The 21647-nt window shown below is 40.4% G+C and overlaps 1 protein-coding gene across 2 annotated transcripts in view; it reads left to right on the top strand.

Moving 5' to 3' along the window:
• INO80D (INO80 complex subunit D) overlaps positions 1–21647 on the top strand; it is a 99941-nt gene that overhangs the window by 8599 nt on the left and 69695 nt on the right. Inside the window, exons 2-4 of one of the 2 annotated variants that reach the window (XM_066346218.1) lie at positions 11299–11391; positions 11592–11747; positions 16111–16862. In XM_066346218.1, coding sequence (XP_066202315.1) covers positions 16208–16862 — 655 coding nt within the window. In that variant the 5' untranslated portion in view covers positions 11299–11391; positions 11592–11747; positions 16111–16207. Of the gene's footprint in view, positions 1–11298; positions 11392–11500; positions 11748–16110; positions 16863–21647 lie in introns of both variants that reach the window. The other variant, XM_066346217.1, reaches the window with a different exon arrangement.

Here is a 21647-nt window from a genome sequence, read left to right as displayed (position 1 = left end):
AAATGATACTTAGAAGGAAGTTAGATTTCCCCAAACATTCTTTCCTTTTATGGTATATAAAATGACGGTCAAGTCATCAGGGAATTGAAAATATGAATATGTAAAGATTAAGTTGAACTTTTAAAAGAGGGACTTGAGAATGGAGAAACCAGTCGGTTATTCAAAAGGAAAATGCAGAGTGATGTAAAGTTGGCTTTTAGTAGGACTTTAAAACCTTAAAATCAAAGAAGTAGGAAGAAAAATGAATCACAGATAGATGTAAAAAAATTAAGATTGAAGAGAAGTTGTTTAAAAGATGTTGAAATTAAACACCATTTTATAATGGCAGAGAAGTGATTAGCAAGAGCTTTTGCACCTTATGGCAAATGCTGAAAGAGGGCAGTTGGCTAGATTAATGAATTCTTAGAGTTAGAAGGAAGTTAACTAGGCAGATTTTTAATGTGTTCTTATATTTTTAAAACATTACTTGCTAAATAGATAATGGGTAGCAAATTATATGACATCCATTTGATGAAATGTTGATGTTACTTCATGAGCTATACTAGAATTTTAAAGCTAAATTATACTAATTTTCTTTAGGTATATGACTACAGCTATTAGAAATTATAGACTATCTAAAGTACTAATTGAGTGATTTTTAGAAGTTATTTAATCATCAGTGAGTGAACTTTGTTTCGGGTAAACGACCTGGAATTAAAGGTTGCTGTCACAGAAGCTATTAATGGAGGTAGCATGTACTTATTGAGCACCTGTTAACTGCAAGGCCCTGGGAGATAAGGATGAACAGAAAACTTTCCACCCTCTAGGACCTTATCTTCTAGGAGAGATGACAGCAGAAGAGTAGTCAGTGAAAGCAGAGTGTGATGAGGGCCAAACAGGGAGCTGCACCCTGACTCAGCCCTCGCTATCCCATGTGGTGACAGCGAAGCTGTGTTTGGCTAGAGGAGCGCTACAAAGAGAGAGGCTGTCCGCTGCTCTGATAGAGGGAGCAGCCTGGCTCAGGCCCGGGGGCACTGCAGGTACCGGGGTGCTCAGAGCTGCGGGTGAGGTCCTCCAGTTATTCACTTCCTTCCTTCCGAATGCATCTCATCTCATAGATTATAATCTTCTGAGGGCAAAAGTTATCTTTCTTACTATTATATCCTCCACAGCTTCAAGGAAAATGATGGATTTTCCAAAAGTGTTTAATAAGTAAATACTTGCCTTTGAAGCTAAAATCATGTCAATTTAACAGTGAAAATAAGTTGAATCAAGTTTAGTAACTTCTTTAGTAGCATGTTGATTCCTTAAAATAAAAAATATTAGGAAATTATTAGAAAGGTAATTAGTTGTAAAAATTAAATAATTTGTTTTATGATTTTCTTTTGCTGTACAATTCAGGGGTGGGCAGAAGTAGGTGTACATCTCTGTTCTCTCCTCTCTAACTAAAAATAATGAGAATGACAAAACCTCATAATCAGAATATATGAATTAGTATTATTAACGTGAAGTGAAAATTGAACCAGGGCAAGAGAGGATGCCAGGAGAAGATGATTTTCTCTAAAAAACTTAGGCAAAGTGAGGGAAGCAGCTTTCTCCCAAGTAGGTGGGTGACCCACCATGGGGACAAAAAACAGTAACTTCAAACTTGTTATGCCACCTCACCGGTGGTGACACAATGGATAGAGTGTTGGACTGGGACACGGAGGACCCAGGTTCAAGGCCCCGAAGTCACCAGCTTGAGCGTGGGCTCATGTGGTTTGAGCAAGGCTCACCAGCTTGAGCCCAAGGTCACTGGCTTGAGCAAGGGGTTACTTTGTCTGCTGTAGCCCCCCAGTCAAGGCATATATGAGAAAGCAATCAGTGAACAACTAAGGTGCTGCAACAAAGAATTGATGCTTCTCCCTTCCTGTCTGTCTGTCTGTCTGTCCCTATCTATCCCTCTCTCTGTCCCTGTCACGAAAAAGAAAAGAAAAGAAACCTTGGTGTTGCAAAGTTGGTGTGTACATTGGGCTCCCTGAGTGACAAGAGAGGTGGGATCGAATTACCAACTATTCAGTCATACTGTTTTTGCAATGGTTAGCATGGAGGAGAACCTGACAGTCAACAGCCTTGCAGCTGCTGATCTTAGTCACCTGAAGAGGAATAAAGCCTATGTTATCATTCCCTAAAATTTCTGTAGTAGGGGCCCTTGTGGGTTGGAGAGACTAGTTTAGCATTGAATCTTCAAGGGAAGATCTGTAAATAAGACAAAAGAAAGGAATAAGTTGAACTTGGGTACAAAATAAAAGAGAAAAATATAGTCATAATAGAAATGAAGGTCGCTTTCAAAGCAGCGATACTCACTTCAGCTGGGGATATTGGAGGTAAGCTTGAGAAATCTGAGCAATCCAAAATAGAAAAAGTAAACGTTTTGAAGGTGAGACAGAGAGAGAGAGATAATGAACACAGTAAATTTAGCTTACCAATAATTGATACCCCTAAAGAAGACAATGGAATAAAAAGCAGAAAAAATTTTATCAAATCATTAAGTTTTCCGCCTGATCAGGCAGTGGTGCAGTGGGTAGAGTGTCGGACTGGGATGCAGAGGACCCAGGTTCGAAACCCCAAGGTTGCTGGCTTGAGTGTGGACACATCCAGCTTGAGCGCTGGCTCACTAGCTTGAGTGCAGGGTCGCTGGCTTGAGCCCAAGGTCTCTGGCTTGAGCAAGGGGTCACTCGGTCTGTTGTAGCCCCCTGGCCAAGGCACATATCAGAAAGCAGTCAGTGAAAAACCAAGGTGCCACAACTAAGAACTGATGCTTCTTAACTCTCTCCCTTCCTGTCTGTCTGTCTGTCCCTATCTGTCCCTCTCTCTGTCTCTGTCTCTGTCACACACACACACACATACACACACACACGACATTAAGTTTCCCATGATAACAGAAGACTTGAAGTTCTAAAAGTTTCTAGCCCTTAAATATACAGATTTTTTGTTAGGTCAAAGTGGAAAAAAATATATCAAGCCCCTATAAAATAAAGAGGCTGGCCTCAGGCTTTTTCATTGTAGAAGACATGGAAAAAAGTATACAGTCAGTAGACAGAAACATATATGACCCAAGAATTTTATGTCCCGGTAACCTGTAGTTTTAAGTATATTATCAATTGACATATATTTCCAAACAAAAACCATGGCATAGATTCCATAAGTCAGTCTTAGGTCAGGAGTGGAGGGGAAGTGGGGGATAGAGAAGAGAGGTGAGTAAATTATAAACTATTGAATCAAGAGATGAGCTAAGAACTAAATTAAATGGATTAGCAATTAGCATTGAATAAATTTAAATATAGGACCAGCATTAAAATGTTATAAACTATGGCAATGTAGAAATCATAGCATAAGGAAAAAATACTTTATTTGGGATGGGCAGTTAAAAAAATGGAAAAATTTCTCATTGTTTATAACATGAAGTCAATCATGATAATCCAAAATATTCTAATTTTCTTTTGTTTGTTTTGTATTTTTCCGAAGCTGGAAACGGGAGGCAGTCAGACAGACTCCCGCATGCACCCGACCAGGATCCACACGGCAAGCCCACCAGGGGGCGATGCTCTGCCTATCTTGGGGCTTTGCTCTGGCACAATCAGAGCCTTTCTAGCGCCTGAGGCAGAGGCCCCAGAGCCATCCTCAGCACCCTGGCAAACTTTGCTCCAGTGGAGCCTGGGCTGCAGGAGGGGAAGAGAGAGACAGAGAGGAAGGAGAGGGGGAGGGGTGGAGAAGCAGATGGACGCTTCTCCTGTGTGCCCTGGCCGGGACTCGAACCCGGGACTCTTACACGCCAGGCCAACGCTCTACCACTGAGCAAACTGGCCAGGGCCAAAATATTCTAATTTTCTTTGTGCAGTGTAGACATGGAAAGGATACAGACCAAATCTTCCAAGAAAACAGGCTATATAATTAAATATGTAATAAAAGATAGAATTGAAAGCTAAAAGTAATGCAAAAAAATTAAGATATAATTAAGATAAAATGTATACCATATAAATAAATAAATATAAAATTACAAATTATATAAACCCACTTATTAAAAGAAAATGAAAGAGCAAAAAAAGTCAAACTAATTAAGAGATGCCATTTTAAAATGGGACCAGCAGATAATATTTTTGTAAATAATTCAGGCTTTGAAATGATAAAATTTCCATTGCAGCTATTCAGCTCTCCTGTCATAGCTTGAAAGCACCACAGACAACATGTAAATGCATTAACAAGATCGTGTTCTAATGAAACTTTATTTACAAAAATGGTCAGCAGGCCAAATTTGTCTGGTAAGCCAGAGTTTTCTTTTCTTTTGCAAGAGAGAGGGACAGATAGGGACAGAAAGACAGGAAGGGAGAGAGATGCGAAGCATCAATTCTTTGTTGCAGCACCTTAGTTGTCCATTGCTTGCTTTCTCATATGTGCCGTGATGGGGAAGCTGGGGGAGCTCCAGCAGAGTGAGTGACCCCTTATTCAAGCCAGTGATCCTTCTACTCAAGCCAGTGACCATGGGGTCATAACTGTGATAAGCCAGCAACCTCAGGGTTTTTTTTGTTTTGTTTTTTTACAGGGACAGAGAGAAAGAGTCAGAGAGAGGGGTAGACAGGGACAAACAGACAAGAACAGAGAGAGATGAGAAACATCAATCATCAGTTTTTCATTGCAACACCTTAGTTGTTCATTAATTGCTTTCTCTTATGTGCCTTGACCGTGGGCCTTCAGCAGACCGAGTAACCCCTTGCTCAAGCCAGCAACCTTGGGTCCAAGCTGGTGAGCTTTTTGCTCAAGCCAGATGAGCCCGCTCTCAAGCTGGCGACCTTGGGGTCTCAAACCTGGGTCCTCTGCATCCCAGTCCGACGCTCTATCCACTGCGCCACCGCCTGGTCAGGCTACGCTTAAGCCAGCAACCTCAGGGTTTTGAACCTGGATATTCTGCATCTTAGGCTGATGTTCTATCTACTGCACCACCGCCCACTCAGGCTAGCCAGAGTTTTCTGACCCATGATTTAAAACAATACCTCAGAAAACTTGAGAGTAAAAAGATGGGCAAAGACTGAACTGGCAAATTCAAACCAAAAAAATGAGTCTAAATACTTGTGTCAGACAAGGTTGAATGCAAGACAAAAAATCACTTGAGTTGCGTTTTCTTTTTTTTTTTTGATTTTTCTGAAGCTGGAAACAGGGAAGCAGTCAGACAGACTCCCGCATGCGCCGGACTGGGATCCACCCGGCACGCCCACCAGGGGGCGATGCTCTGCCCATCCGGGGCATCGCTCTGTTGCAACCAGAGCCACTCTAGCGCCTGGGGCAGAGGCCAAGGAGCCATCCCCAGTGCCCGGGCCATCTTTTGCTCCAATGGAGTCTCGGCTGCGGGAGGGGAAGAGAGAGACAGAGAGGAAGGAGAGGGGTAGGGGTGGAGAAGTAGATGGGCGCCTCTCCTGTGTGCCCTGGCTGGTAATCGAACCTGGGACCTCCGCACACCAGGCCGATGCTCTACCACGGAGCCAACTGGCCAGGGCGCGTTTTCTAATAATAAAGAATGACAGTCTAATGGTTATGAATCTCAAATATCAAATAATACAGCTTGAAAATTTATTTATTTATTTATTTATTTATTTATTTATTTATTTTTTACAGAGGCAGAGATAGACAGGGACAGACAGACAGGAACGGAGAGAGATGAGAAGCATCAATCATCAGTTTCTCGTTGCGCGTTGCGACTTCTTAGTTGTTCATTGATTGCTCTCTCATATGTGCCTTGACCGTGGGCCTTCAGCAGACCAAGTAACCCCCTGCTGGAGCCAGCGACCTTGGGTCCAAGCTGGTGAGCTCTTTGCTTAAGCCAGATGAGCCCGCGCTCAAGCTGGCGACCTCGGGGTCTCAAACCTGGGTCCTTCCGCATCCCAGTCCGATGCTCTATCCACTGCGCCACCACCTGGTCAGGCCAGCTTGAAAATTTATAAAACAGCCTGATCTGTGGTGGCATAGTGGATAGGGTGTTGGCCTGTAATGCTGAGAAGTTGCTGGTTTAAAACCTCACATTTGCCCAGTCAAGGCACATACAAGGAGCGGCTAGTACAAGTAGATGTATCTAGCTCCTATCCCCCTCTTTCTCTCTCCCCTCTTTCTAAAATCCATAGATAAAATCTTAAAAAGAAATAAACTAAAATTTGGCCCTGGCTAGTTTGCTCAGTGGTAGAGCATTAGCCCGGTGTATCGATGTCCCAGGTTCGATTCCTAGTCAGGGCACATAGGAGAAGTAAGTGACCATCTGCTTTTCCACCCCTTATCCCCATTCCTTCCCTTATCCCCATTCCTTCCCCTCTCGCAGCCGTGGTTCGATTGGCTCGAGTGAGTTGGCCCTGGGCACTGAGAATGACTCTGCTGGCCTCTGCCTCAGGTACTAAAAATAGATTGGTTGCCAAGCAATGGTGCCTGTCCCCTCCCCTTGCCATGGCAGACCGTTGCGGTAGAGTGCTTGCTGGGAGGATCTCAGTTGGGACACATGCAGAAGTCTGTCACTCTGCCTCCTCTGCTCTCACTTAATTACAAATAATAAATAAAATAAAATTTATAAAACAAAAAATAAGGAGAAACAGACAAATCAAATTATAGTGTGGGGTTTTGACTCCTCTCTTTCAGCTCTTGATAGAGCAAGCAGACAAATATATCATAGTGGACATTAATACCATGATATATGGTATAACAACATACCTGGAAAAAATGTGCTTTTGCAAGAGTACCTATTAGGCCCCAAAGAAAATCTCAACCAAATCCAAAAAGCCAGAATATATACATGTTATGCTCCTTATTCTTAACCAGAACTAAAGCAAAGAAAAGCATAAAACTCTGTCATCTGAAAAAAGTTAAATAATTCTTGGGCCTGACCTGTGGTGGCACAGTGGATAGAGCATCAGCCTGGAATACTGAGGTTGCCAGTTCAAAACCCTGAACTTGCCCAGTTGGGGTACATACAAGAAGCAACTATGAGTTGATGCTTCCTGCTCCTGCCCCCTACCTCTCTCTCTCTTCTCTCTCAAGTCAATAAATAAAATCTAAAAAAAACCCCACCTAACTGGGCAGTGGTGCAGGGTGCAGTGGCCTGAGGTGCATGCAGAGGATCCAGGTTTGAAACCCCGAGAATGCTGTATTGAATGCGTGCTCATCTGTGTTGAGTGCAGGCTCATCTGGCTTGAGCAAGGGGTCATTGGGTCAGCTGGAGCTCCTCCTCCATCCAGGCACATAGGAGAAAGCAATCAATGAAAACTAAGGTGCCACAACTAAGAACTGATGTTTATCTCTCTCCCTGCCTGTCTGTCCCCAGCTGTCCCTCTCTCTGTCTCCGTTTCATGCTAAAAATAAATAAAATTTTAAAAATAACTCTTTGGGTAAATGAGAAATTAAAATATCAAATCCAAATAAACTAGAAAATACTGATAATCAAAATTCTGTATACTAGTATCTATGGGATATGGCTAAAGCCGTACTCAGAAAAATTCATAAATTACTAAGCAAGAAAAACTGAAAATAGAAGAATTCAGCTCAAGAAGTTACAAAAATAGTAAAATAGCCTGACCAGGTGGTGACGCAGTGGATTGAGCGTTGGACTGGGATACAGAGGACCCGGGTTCAAAACCCTGAGGTCGCTGGCTTGTGCGTGGGTCACTTGCTTGAGTGTGAGATCATAGACATGACCCCATGGTTGCTGGCTTGAGTAAGGGGTCACTTGCCCCCAGTCAAGGTACATATGAGAAAGTAGTCAATAAACAATTCAGGTGCTGCAACAAAGAATTGATGCTTCTCATCTCTCTCCCTTCCTGCCTGTCTGTGCCTATCTGTCCCTCTCTCTCTGTCTCTGCCACAAAATAAATAAAGTAAAATAAAATAATATAAAGAAAACAGAAAGAAATACCAAAGGTAAATGCAGAAATTGATGACTTAGAAGACATACATGGAGATACTAATAAATTCAGGAGATATTTTTAGAGGGTATGGGTAAAAATATGAAATAGATAAATCCCTTTGCAACCTGTCATGAACAAAGGGAGAAAGCCCAAATATCACATAGGTGTCTGAATGAATAATACACAGAATATGAGACTAAATCACATATATTTAGGAAATTAAGTGTAAGAGGTCATATTGCTAAACTGTATGGAGATAAATTTGAAAACCTGATTCACTGCATAAAAACACTGCTAAGCCCAGGCACCCTTCTAAGGGACATTATAACTGCAGTGCTTTTTAACTTGTTCAAGAACATACAAAAAGAGAAAGATTTTCAAAATTATTTTTTGAAATATTGATACCAAATTCTGGCAAAGCACACAAACAGAAAACTAGACCATTACAAATATCTTAATACATTCAAAGAATAATGCATAATGAGCAAGTTGCTTTTATTCTAAGACTGGAAGTAAGAGTTTAGTATCAGGAAATATTAAACGTCATATTTTAAAAAGTGTGAAAGAAAAATGATCATCTCTCCAGAAACCAAGAAAGATTTTGATAAAATTAACCATTAATTCTGAGGTGTTTTTTTTTTTTAAAAAAAGAACAAGTCAGCCTGACCTGTGGTGTCATGGTGGATAAAGCGTTGACCTGGAACACTGAGTTCGCCGGTTCAAACCCCTGGGCTTGCCAGGTCAAGGCACATGTGGGAAGCAACCACTATGAATTGATGCTTCCAGCTCCTCCCCCCTTCTCTCTCCTCTCTCTTTGTCTCTTCTCTCTCTAAAAACAAAAAAAATTTTTTTAAAGAACAAGTCAATAAAATGGGAATTACTTAATACTTGCTTAACATAACAGGAAATACATCATGATAAAAGTCAGCATTATTCCTACCATTGACTCAGAGCACTCTCATTTAAGGTTACGAGTAACTGGTTGCTGTTATTAACATTGTTCCAGTAGTTCAGGCCAATTTAAATAAGAAAAAAAGTATAAAACTTAAAGAGGGGGAATCAATCAACAGTTATGATTGCATACCTAGAATATGTCAGAGTCAAAAGTAAACATGCTTTTTATATCCCTTTCTGCCTGCCCTTAGATGTCGTCCTGATTTATAAAATATCATACATATAGAAATGTATGGTGCTTTTGTCATAATGACAAATTGATTCTCTCTATTACTCTCCTCTCTTATATCCAGTGTATTTTCTTTTCCTGAGGTTATTATAGATTTACTTAAACTTAATCCATGAAGGATTTTTTGTTTGCCAGGTGGATGAACAGGCCAAAGAGTGTAAAAAGGAAACAGCATGGGTTTGCTTTGAAACATTTCCTGTTCTGAACATGCAGCTAAATTCAGATTTTTAGCTCAACTTTTCTTCCTTGCCCCTTGATAAAGTGAAAAGGGATAGCTGTTATTTTTGTTTTACTTTGGTATATGATTAGGTTTACTCAGTAATGAATGTGATTTTTATTAACCAAGCTAATATTTCAGGGTTGTTTTTCTACTAGAGTAAGTGAAATGCTTCTCAAGGGTAATACAGATTCTCTATTTTTATCATCGGTAGGTCAAGTGTAGTAATAATAAGAATTAATATCTATGGCCTAACTGGTGGTGGTGCATTGGGTAGAGTATTGATCTGGAAAGCAGAGGTTGCTGACTGGAGCCCGGGATGGCCTGCCTGACCCTCCAGGTCACCAGCTTGAACCCAAGGTCACCAGTTTGATCCTGGTCAAAGCACGTATGAATAGCAATCAATCGCCTGACCACGTAGTGGCGCAGTGGACAGAGCGTCGGACTGGGATGCCTAAGACTCAGGTTTGAGACCCGAAGGTTGCCAGCTTGAGCGCGGGCTCATTTGGTTTGAGCAAAAGCTCACCAGATTGGACCCAAGGTCGCTGGCTTGAGCAAGGGGTTACTCGGTCTGTTGAAGGCCCGCGGTCAAGGCACATATGAGAAAGCAATCAGTGAACAACTTAGGTGTCACGATGAAAAACTGATGATTGATGCTTCTCATCTCTCTTCGTTCCTGTCTGTTTGTTCCTATCTATCCCTCTCTCTGTCTCTGTAAAAGAAGAAAAGAAAAGCAATCAATGTACAACTAAGTGGATCAATGAGTTGATGCTTTTTCCTCTCTCTGTCTCCCTCCCTCTCTTCATTTCTCTCTCTTAAAAAATAGTTAACACATGAATAATAATTTCCATTTGTTCAGTACTTACCACGCACGAGGCACGGTATTTAGTGTGTTGCATGCTATCAGTTGATCGTTGGAGCAGCATGATGATAATGTGGCTACTGTTATTATCTCTATTTTACAGATGAGAAAACTGAGGTCAAATGACTTGTTCAAGGTAACAAAGTAAGCCCAGATTTTGGACTTGAGCAAGCATATCTTCTTGACCCCGTTGCGTTTATGTGTCTTGTCATTCACTGGTATAAGGAATTTCATATTGAGTTTAGTGAGAGAGAGAATTTCTTGAGTTTTTCTGTAGCTGGTGTTTAAGCCATTCCATCAGCCAGGTGGGTGATTTTAAGAGTGCGTAGAAAGTGTGTTAGACCGCGGCAGCCTACTACTGTCCCGACTTGACGAGTTGATTCTAGTTGATTCCATTTCATTGTAGACTATGTGATAGTATAATATACTATAGATGCTACTGTGGGTACTTTTGTGTTTATAGAGGTTATGAGTATTGTTGATATCTTTTGTTTTCCTACTAAACCTCCAAAGATTCATAAACTATGATGACTATTCTATTTAGTGTAATTTGGAGCACTATGTGGTACACAGCCCTGGACTGAAGGGTGGAAGTGTGGTGGTTGGGTGACTGGTCTTTGGGCTCAAGAAGTTTTATAGTTTAGATGGGATAAAGGAGGGGAAAGATTAAAGGGAAAATGACTTTTAAAAATAGGAATTTGCTCTTTTTTTGTATCTCATAGAAACATTTGTTACAAATTACCAAATACTGGCTGACTTATCAACAAAACGTAGCCTTTCTGAGGGCAGTTTGAGATCCATTGGTCTTATAAAGAGATAGGGGTTCTGAAAATAGGTGTAGAAACTTAGAGCCCCAGTAATGAAGTGGAAGACCTGCTGCCTTAGCCATTTGTTCGGTGGAGGCCCCCTAACTGTTCTGAGCTTTGTCTGAAACTTAACCAGAGAAGTTCTTTAGTTCAATTTGGAAGAGTAAGGTAGCTTAATATTTTATGCCTTTTATTATTTGAATTCAGTATCTTGATGTTGGATTACAATAAAGAATCCATCCCATTAGGAGGGTGATGTCCTAGTATTTTACTTCCGGGGTGAGCAAGCTGTGCTTATTTCAATTTGTTAACTAGGCCTTTTGATATTTTTGTAGACAATCTGCTTCATCTTGATTCTGCAGCATTCCAAAGTGTGGTATCCTTGGGGTTCTCTTAACGTTGCTATGGTGCAGAAGATTTAAAATCAGGTATGGCTGTAGGGCCAGAAGTCCCTCAGTGAAATTCTCAACTTAATCTGCCGTATACACTCTGATTTATCATTTGGGTTTCTTTTTTTTTTTTGTGGTGGTCTTTTAGCTGATGTTCACAAGGAATAGAGTCACGTGATGTATGAAGGGAAACATATACACTTCTCTGAGGTTGACAATAAGCCCTTGTGCTCATATAGCCCCAAACTGTGCAAGCAGCGGCGACTCAACGGCTACGCTTTCTGTATCAGACACGTTCTGGAGGACAAGACTGCCCCCTTCAAGCAATGTGAATATGTGGCCAAGTATAACAGCCAGCGCTGCACCAACCCCATCCCCAAATCAGAGGATCGTAGGTAAGAGCTAATCATGGCATTCAGTCTTTGATTTAATTAGTAGGCTTGGGGATTTTTTCCCCTTCTCTTTTTTTCCTTTGATGCGGTGAATTTAAATGATGTTTTCTGGGAGTAATCTGAGTAAATTTTGAAATGCTTCTAAAGATGAGAGATGGCAGCTTTTAAAAAATGAAGTAGTAAATTTGGGGAATTATTTGAAAAGTATGTTGGAGTGCTTTTATATTGATTTAGTGGACTTTCTAGGATTATGCAAAAAAATTTTTTTTTACCTCAGAGTTGTTGCTTGAAGTGTTGGTACTGATTGATGTATTTAGTTTGCAGCCGTGTAAAGTGTTTCTGACTCCTCTACTTAGTTTTGTCATCTGTCTAAATGGGAAAAATTATAGGAACTCCCTAGTTTTTGTAATTAATAATAATAATTTTGGAATTTTAAAATCTGTGCTTGAAAGGTGGTAGTGAAGGGTATGTATTTACTGAAGAAGAATTACTCAAAAGAATGATGACTTGAATCACTCAGATTTACTTTCTCTCAGACTTCTAAGCAGTATTTGGCATTGTTTTATAATCATGCCTGTTTTGGTTAAAAAGAGTTCCGTAGAGTATGTTTACTATGAATTAGAAACTGTATTTTCATAGTAAGTTCTAGTTTTATCACTAGAACTATGAATTTATACTTTCCTGAATTTAAAAACCAATAAAACAGGGAGGTATTTTTAAAGAAGTCATAAGCTGGTGGTTCATCTCTTATTTGTAGGAAAATTCACACATATAATCACTTTTTCTTCACTTCTCCAGAAATCATGTTGATTATTGTGGGCTATTACAGAGAGCTGCATGCTTATTTTATAAGAAAGTTTTAAATACTTTTTATCTTTAGGTAGAATATCTAAGACTATCTAAGATAGTAGTAAGAAAATTCATCCTTGTTCTTATACATAAGCAAATGTTACCGGCATAAATTGATGAAAAGGAAAATGTATTTTATATGTCATGGTGAGCAGTTTTTATACTTTTAGGGTGAAATAAATAATTTGTGTTGCTAGAGATGCCACCAAAATGAGTATAGTATAATGTGGTGATTTGGGAATACTCTGTTAGAATTTCTAATGAGCATTTAAGGCTTCAAATTACAATACCCGAAAGTTAGAAACAGCTGCTTAGTGAGGCAAGGAATAAAATTTTAATCTCAGGTGATAAAGGGACCTCTGTATTAGGGTAAACATATCTGTCCAGTTGGTTTTAGCAGACTGAAAATGATAATTTCTTATCCCTACCCTTTTTAAAGTTAAAGAATGGAAGAACTGGGGTTAACTTTTTCTTTCAAGCTCCATTATAAACACATCTCTAAAGTTTTGTCTTAAATTCAGTTTATCACAGTTGCAATTGTCAACCTTGGATTTTTTTTTATTATTTAATCTGAAGCAAATATTCTCTTGTAGCTAATAGCAAAAAGTAAAGTGACAGTCATTCTGAGTTTGTCCAACATGTTAGTTCTGTGAAGCACATGTCTTCACCTTTATATGCTAAGTAATTTCCTCTTTAGAACAAGCTAAGGGAAAGGATTTTTGTATTGCTATGTCACGGGAAGCTATACTTGATTAAATACTAATATCCATAATTTTTTCAAAAGTGGTCCAAGAATATATGAATGAACAGGGAATGTATGTATAAATAAATAAATAAATAAATAAATAAATAAATAAATAAATAAATATATATATATATAAATAAGTAAAGATATTTTTTGGTGTTGATATTTTTGTTTGTAGGGCTGTTTGAAAATGGATTAAAGTAGATTTTAGCAGAAGGTAATGTTATGTTGCTTCAAGAAATCCAGGTTGAATTCATGTAATATGTTTTAATCTGTGTATAACTATTGATAGTTATAACTGTACTACATGGCATACTTTAAAAAAAGATTAATATTCTTTTGAAAATAAAGTTTCACTATTGTTGATGCAGTTACTCCTTGGACACTTAGGGATTTGAGATGGTTTATATATTGTTTTAGAAAAAATTTCAGCCCAAGGACTTTTAATTGACTGAGTAATCTGATTGGTGGTCAGAGCAGTGGTCCCCAACCTTTTTTGGGCCACGGACCAGTTTAATGTCAGAAAATATTTTCACGACCAGCCTTTAGGGTGGGACGGATAAATGTATCATGTGACTGAGACAAGCGTCAAGAGTGAGTCTTTGACGGATGTAACAGAGGGAATCTGGTCATTTTTTAAAAATAAAACATCGTTCAGGCCCTGGCTGATTGGCTCAGTGGTAGAGCGTCGGCCTGGCGTGTAGTCCTGGGTTCGATTCCTGGCCGGGGCACACAGGAGAAGCGCCCATTTGCTTCTCCACCCCTCCCCCTCTCCTTCCTCTCTGTCTCTCTTCCCTTCCCGCAGCCGAGGCTCCATTGGAGCAAAGATGGCCCGGGCGCTGGGGATGGCTCCTTGGCCTCTGCCCCAGGCCCTAGAGTGGCTCTGGTCATGGCAGAGTGATGCCCCGGAGGGGCAGAGCATCGCCCCCTGGTGGGCGTGCCGGGTGGATCCCCGTTGGGAGCATGCGGGAGTCTGTCTGACTGTCTCTCCCGGTTTCTAGCTTCAGAAAAATACAAAAACAAACAAACAAACAAAAAAACCCCCACATCGTTCAGACTTAAATATAAATAAAACGGAAATAATGTAAGTTATTTATTCTTTCTCTGCGGACCGGTACCAAATGGCCCACGGACTGGTACTGGTCCATGGCCCGGGGGTTGGGGACCACTGAGTTAGAGGAAGCTTCTTGATATCTGATATCTAACTTATCTGGTGTGTATTATAAATGCTAACTTAGGAATTTCAGTGTTATGATATAGAGTAAGCTCAGTGGAAGTACTGGTATAATTAAAAAGTAAAGTTCATTTTTTAAGCTGAGGCTTATTACAGTAGCTTCGGTGTCTCAGATGAGTAGTTATAGTAAGTTGGTTATTTTTATAATATTTTAAGTTTGCTATAATTTTATGTATATTTTTAATAGTATGTATGCATTTGCCAAGAAAATTTCTTGTTATCTGTATGTTTATTTTCTAAAACAATTTACCATATTTTTTGCTCCATAAGACGCACCTGACCATAAGATACACGTAGATTTTTAAGGAAGAAAATAAGAAAAAACATATTCTGAACCAAATGATGTGTTAAAATATTTTTTAAAATACCATATTTTTCGCTCATAAGATGCATGGGCATTTCCCCTCCACTTTTGGGGGGAAAAGAGTGTGTCTTATGGAGCGAAAAATATGATAATTAAGATACAATTTACATCCCATACACTTCACCCATTCATAGGGTACAATTCATTTAAAGTATACAATTCAGTATTTTTTAGTATATTCACAGGGTTGTACACCACAGTCTAGTTTTACATCATTTTCATCCTCCTGAAAGGACCCCACTAGCAGTTATTCCCTTGTGTAGTACTTATTTTTGACTAGAAATATTTGTATCAATATTTGCATCCTTATTTTAAAAGCAGTTCATAACCAAGTCAGCTGTTCTCATTCTATTTCTGAAGCATGTTCTCTTCAGCAGAGGCTGGGTCGGGGAGCTCAGACTTGGTGTGAGACGCCGCCTGGGTGGCTGGTGCGCATGGCGAGCGGGCTGGAGTGTGTGTGTGCAGCGCTCTGCCCTGCCACTGCGGGAGCACCGCGCGGCCTCATTGCCCAGTCCAGCCGGCCCCGTGTAAACGAGCAGGGACATCGGATCTCTAAATTTAAAAAAATGCCCCACTTCATTTCTCTGCATTAAAAAATTGAATCCTTTTGTGAATTTGAAAGTGAGTTAAGAACAACAACAGAAACCATTTACTGTGTTTTGGGCAGCTTCTTAGTACAGTTACTCCTGAAGCCATGTCTCTTATTGGCCACAGCTTTATGGATCTATTCTGCGTGTGTGTAGAACATACAGCGGACACTTGACATTCTTAAGGGTTATGTTATGTTTATAAATCTAAATAATGGCATTGGAATATATATATTTTTTTCTCTATAAGAGAATTTTAAGTGACTCTTGATGAGTTACTTTGTTTGCTACAACTGCAGAATAGCAAGCGGTCTGAGAAGCAGTAGCTGGCCCCTCACTGTTTGAGTGACTTCTGTCTGGCAGCCTGTGCACATGGGCAGTTGCCATATCTATCTGCTTCAGCAAAATTGCACAGACTTTAAAGATTGCTTTAGAGTAGTGGAGGTTGCATATAAGAAATTTATGAATGTCAAGAATTACTCTCGTCATGCATTTTTAACAATAGGATTCAGAATTTATAAAATGTAGGTTTATGTTCTACTTTTCTTAGTATGTATCATGAACATTGTATGTGTGTGTTTTTAAAGGTACTGCAACAGCCACTTGCAGGTACTTGGCTTTATCCCGAAAAAAGAGAGGAAGAAAAAGAACGATCCTATAGATGAGGTGAAGGTCAGGCATCAGATGGATACCATGGCCTTTAGCCTGACAGTGCCCACGTTGGCCTTGAAGATGCCCAATGGACTGGATGGAATGTCCCTCTCTCCACCAGGGGCCAGAGTCCCTCTCCACTACCTGGACACTGAGTTGGAAGACCCCTTTGCTTTCAACGAGGAAGATGATGACCTAAAGAAAGGGGCCACCGTGAGAAAGAAGTTGCAGAGCAAGCTGGCCCAGAATCGGCAGCGCCAGAGAGAGACAGAGATTTTAAAAGTTCGACAAGAGCACTTTAGTCCCCCTCCTGCACCTCCTCAGCAACAGCCTCCTCAGCAGCACTCCCACCTGTCACCTTTACCCACGTCTGTAAAACCTCCCGCGCCACCGCCACCGCAGGGTCTAGTCTGCAAGTCACCTCAGCCTCAGAACACCAGCCTACCAATGCAGGGAGTGGCCCCCACCACACACACTATAGCACAAGCGAGGCAGGTGTCCCACAAGAGGCCTCTGCCCCTCCTGCCATCCAGTAGGGCTCCTGTCGCGGACCCACCCAGGACTGACCGGGTCCTTATGAAAGCCACAGCCTTCTCTCCACACTTCTCCTGTATAAGTCGACTGCAGAGACTGGTGAAACTGTGCACCCAGAAGCATCAGTTGGACACTGATCTGTTTCCCCATTTAGGTGAGTTGCCTATTTTACATCAGGTATGTGTAATGCACAAAATGTGCTTTTTTACATGAGGTTTTATTTTCATAACTACCACATATGTGATGGGGTAGGTCACTTGGACAGAGTGTCCCAGTAGAAGAGTCTATATTTAGGTTAGACCACCTTAAAGCGAATATGACATTGGAAAGGATAATATTTGGTGAACGGAATACAGAAATAGGAGTTGGGAATATAGAATTCTAGTCAGAGATCCTATTAGTAGTGGCAGTAGCAGCAGCAGCAGTAGCAGCAGCAGTACTAGCAGCAGCAGTACTAGCAGCAGCAGCAGCAATAATAGCAGTGTAGTAGTAATAGTAGGAGTAGTAGCAGCAGCAGTAATAGTAGCAGCAGTAATAGCAGCAGCAATAATAGCAGTGTAGTAGTAATAGTAGGAGTAGTAGCAGCAGCAGTACTAGCAGCAGCAATAATAGCAGTGTAGTAGTAATAGGAGTAGTAGCAGCAGCAGTAATAGTAGCAGCAGCAGCAGTAGTAATAGCAGCAGCATTGAAAGGAAGTTAGTTGTGTTTGATTGTGTGCCTGTATGGTTTTGGTACTTGTGTGCCTAATGAAATTCTCTACATGTCTTATCATGTGACTTTGGAATAATGGTAGCATTGTTAATATCTGCCAAAAATTTGAAAAACAAAACTTAAAATAAATTCCCAAAGCAGCCTGACCAGGTGGTGGCGCAGTGGATAGAGAGTCGGACTGGGATGCGGAAGGACCCAGGTTTGAGACCCCAAGGTCGCCAGCTTGAGCGCGGGCTCATCTGGCTTGAGCAAAGAGCTCACCGGCTTAGACCCAAGGTCTCTGGCTCCAGCAGGGGGTTACTTGGTCTGCTGAAGGCCCGCGGTCAAGGCATATGTGAGAGGGCAATCAATGAACAACTAAGAAGTCGCAATGCGCAACGAGAAACTGATGATTGATGCTTCTCATCTCTCTCCGTTCTTGTCTGTCTGTCCCTGTCTATCTCTGCCTCTGTAAAAAAAAAAAAAAAAAAATTCCCAAAGCAATACCTGTTCATGATTTAAAAGTAAAAACAATACAGATAAAACTTTAATATAGTCACATGTTTAGCTTTTCTTTGATGCTTCTGAGTGTTCTTGCTTAAGAAAATCTCTGATCCCAAGTTTATAGAAATATTCTATATTTTAAGTGAATAGTTTGATTGTTTTTGGTCATTTAAACCTTAAATTAATTTGGAATTTATTCTTGAATGTGGTATGAGCTGTGATTCTGACCTGAGGAAAAAACACTTGATGACGTATGATAGCATTAGAAAAATGGGGAAAGGATGGAAATAGAGAAAAAAGGAAATAAAAGTGATCAGCAAACAAATGAAAACATCGACCCCCAAAAAGCAGGTGGGAAATACAGATTAAAATAACTGAATTAGCCTGACCAGGCGGTGGCGCGGTGGATAAAGCGTCGGACTGGGATGCGAAAGGACGCAGGTTCGAGACCCCGAGCTTGCCAGATTGAGCGCAGGCTCATCTGGTTTGAGAAAAAAAGCTCACCAGCTTGGACCCAAGGTCACTGGTTACTTGGTCTGCTGAACAACTAAGGTGTCAAAACGAAAAAAAACTGATGATTGATGCTTCTCATCTCTCGCCGTTCTTGTCTGTCTGTCCCTCTCTCTGACTTTCTCTCTGTCCCTGTAAAAAAAATAAAATAAATAACTGAATTATCATCAGATTGGCAACAATTATGTGCATTGGTGATGAGAATATGTTATCTCATGCATTGCTGGTGAGTAATACGACAATATTTGCTAATTCAAAGTATACATGTAACCTGCAAACTCACTTTTGGTACTCTGTCTCATGGATAAAAATAATAAGAATGTAAGAATCTGTGTTCAAGGATGTTTATTGCAGCATTGCTTGCAATATTAAAAATCTGCAAAGATCCTGACCTGTGGTGGTGCAGTGGATAAAGCATTGACCTGGTATGCTGAGGTCACCAGTTCGAAACCCTGGCTTCCCTGGTTGAGGCACATATGAGAGTTGATGCTTCCTGCTGCTCCTTCCTCCTTTTCTCTGTCTCTCTCCTCTTTAAAATAAATAAAATCTTAAAATAAGAATCTGCGAACAGTCTTTATAACCAGTAGGAAACCTTGAGTAAGTTATGGTACATCTATTTTTTTATGAAGCATTATGCAGCTACCTATATTATATAGAAGAATGAATGAAATCTATATCTTTTATTATTTATTCACTTTAGAGAGGAGGGGGGGCGAGAGAGAGAGAGAAAAAAGAGAGAGAGAGAGAGAGAGAGAGAAGGGGGAGAAGCAGGAAGCATCACCTCCCATATGTGCCTTGACCAGGCAAGCCAGGGTTTTGAACCAGCAACCTCAGTGTTTCCAGGTTGACTCTTTATCCACTGCACCACCACAGGTCAGGCGAAATCTATATCTTTTAACTGGCTGTGCCCAGGATATATATTAACAAGTAGAAAAAAATCAAGAGGTATTGTAATATCTTATTTGTAAAAATAAAGTAAACAAACAAGGGAAATCAATATATCTGTTGACTGAGTATATGGATAGATGTTTGCCCACTAGGTATGAGCACCAATAAAGAGCAGATGGATATATGCTACCAGGCTGTTAGCGTTGGCTGCCACAGGGCGATGCAGTTGCAAGGGGTGATTTTTAAGGAGGTGAGAGTGGTAACTTTATTTAGCTCTATATTGTTTTACCTATTACTAAATCATATATGACTTTTGTTAATTAAAATAAATAAATAAAATGTAAAAAGTGTAGATAAACAAAAATAAAAAAAAACTTATTACCGTACTTTTTGTTCCATAAGACACATCTGACCATAAGACACACCTAGGGTTTTAAGGAGGAAAATAAGAAAAATAATATTCTGAACCAAATGATGTGTTAAAAATATTTAATAAAATACTGTATTTTTTGCTCCATAAGACACACTCCCCCCCCAAAAGTGGAGGGGAAAATGCCCGTGTGCCTTATGGAGTGAAAAATATGGTAATACCTTGGTATATTCTTTAATTCTTAATACCTTGATATATTCTTTCAGTTATATAAAATTTGCTTCAAAACATAGAGTTTTGTAACCTGTTTTAAAAATTTTAGTAATGGATTGTCAATTATTAATTTTTCATATACAGCATAATTTGTCACAGCTAAATACCTTTTCTAATTTTATTTCTAGTTTATATCATTATAAAATGTTGTAGCTGTATAGGCTTGCAGTAAAATAATTACTGTCATATCTTTAATTTTTCCTTCAAATATATTCCTAGATGCAGAATTGCTGATTCCAAGATTTTGCAGTTTTTAAAAAGGTGTTTATGTGTTGCCAAGTTTTCCTTCAAGAATCATTTTGTCAGCTGACCCCACTGGCTGTTTGTGAGAATGACAGCTTCTCTATGTCTGTATTGCCATGGATAGTAGATAATGTTATTATTATTTTATGTGCGCAAATTTGATAGAAATTCTGGTTTAATTTTGCATAACTTACATCAGTGATTCTCAAATTTCTGGCCTTAGACTCCCTTTACTCTCTTACATATTACTGAGGACACTAACAGGCATCCCCAAACTACGGCCCGCGGGCCACATGCGGCCCCCTGAGGCCATTTATCCGGCCCCCTGCCACACTTCTGGAAGGGGCACCTCTTTCATTGGTGGTCAGTGAGAGGAGCACTGTATGTGGCGGCCCTCCAACGGTCTGAGGGACAGTGAACTGGCCCCCTGTGTAAAAAGTTTGGGGACCCCTGCTAGAAGCTCTATGTATGTGAGTCATAGCTATTGATATTTACTGAATTAGAAGTTAAAACAGGATTTTTTTTTTATTTAGCGAGCTGGGGGGCAGACAGGAACAGACAGGAAGGGAAAGATGAGACGCATCAATTCTTTGTTGTGGCACCTTAGTTGTTCATTGATTGCTTTCTCTTACCTGCCTTGACCGGAATGGGGGAGTTCCAACTTAGCTAGTGACCCCTTGTCAAACCAGCAACCTTTGGACACAAGCCAGTGGCCATGGGGTCATGTTTATGATCCCATGCAGAGCCAGTGACCCCGCGCTCAAGCTGGTGAGCTCACGCTCTAACCTGATGAGCCTGTGCTCAGTCTAAGCTGGGACCTCGAGGTTTTGAACCTGGGCCCTCAGCATCCCAGGCTGATACTCTGTCCACTGCACTACTGCCTGGTCAGGAAAAACTGAGGAATATTTTCAATAATTTATTTAAAAATAAAAACAAACTCACCACATGTTAACTTGTCCTTTTCATTAAAAATAACTTATCCAAAACAAATATAATGTGAAGAATAGTACTGTTTTACATTGTTTTGCAAATTTCTTTTTTTACCTATTGATATGAGAGGGAGAGAGAGAGAAAGAGAGAAAGAAAGAAAGAGAGAGAAAGAGAACCATCAATTTGCCGTTCCACTTAGTTGTTCCTCTTAGTTGTGTGCTCATTGATTGCTTCTCCTGTGTGCCATGAATGGGGGTTGAACTCAAAACTTCTGGAGTGTTAGGTTGATGCTTTATCCACTGAGCCACCTGGCCAGGGCCTGTTGCAGATCTTAATATCTGGTTTACTGGAAGACAGCTAGATTCTTTTTGTTTGTTTGTTTTTTTCCCCCCTACAGAGAGTCAGAGAGAGGGATAGATAGGGACAGACAGGAACGGAGAGAGATGAGAAGCACCAATCCCTAGCCTTTCGTTGGGACACCTTACCTGTTCATTGATTGCCTTCTCACACGTTCCCCCACCACGGACCTTC

The sequence above is a fragment of the Saccopteryx leptura genome, chromosome 7, assembly GCF_036850995.1.
Source record: "Saccopteryx leptura isolate mSacLep1 chromosome 7, mSacLep1_pri_phased_curated, whole genome shotgun sequence".
Classification (NCBI taxonomy): domain Eukaryota; kingdom Metazoa; phylum Chordata; class Mammalia; order Chiroptera; family Emballonuridae; genus Saccopteryx; species Saccopteryx leptura.
This window is presented reverse-complemented; position numbering and strand designations above follow the sequence as displayed.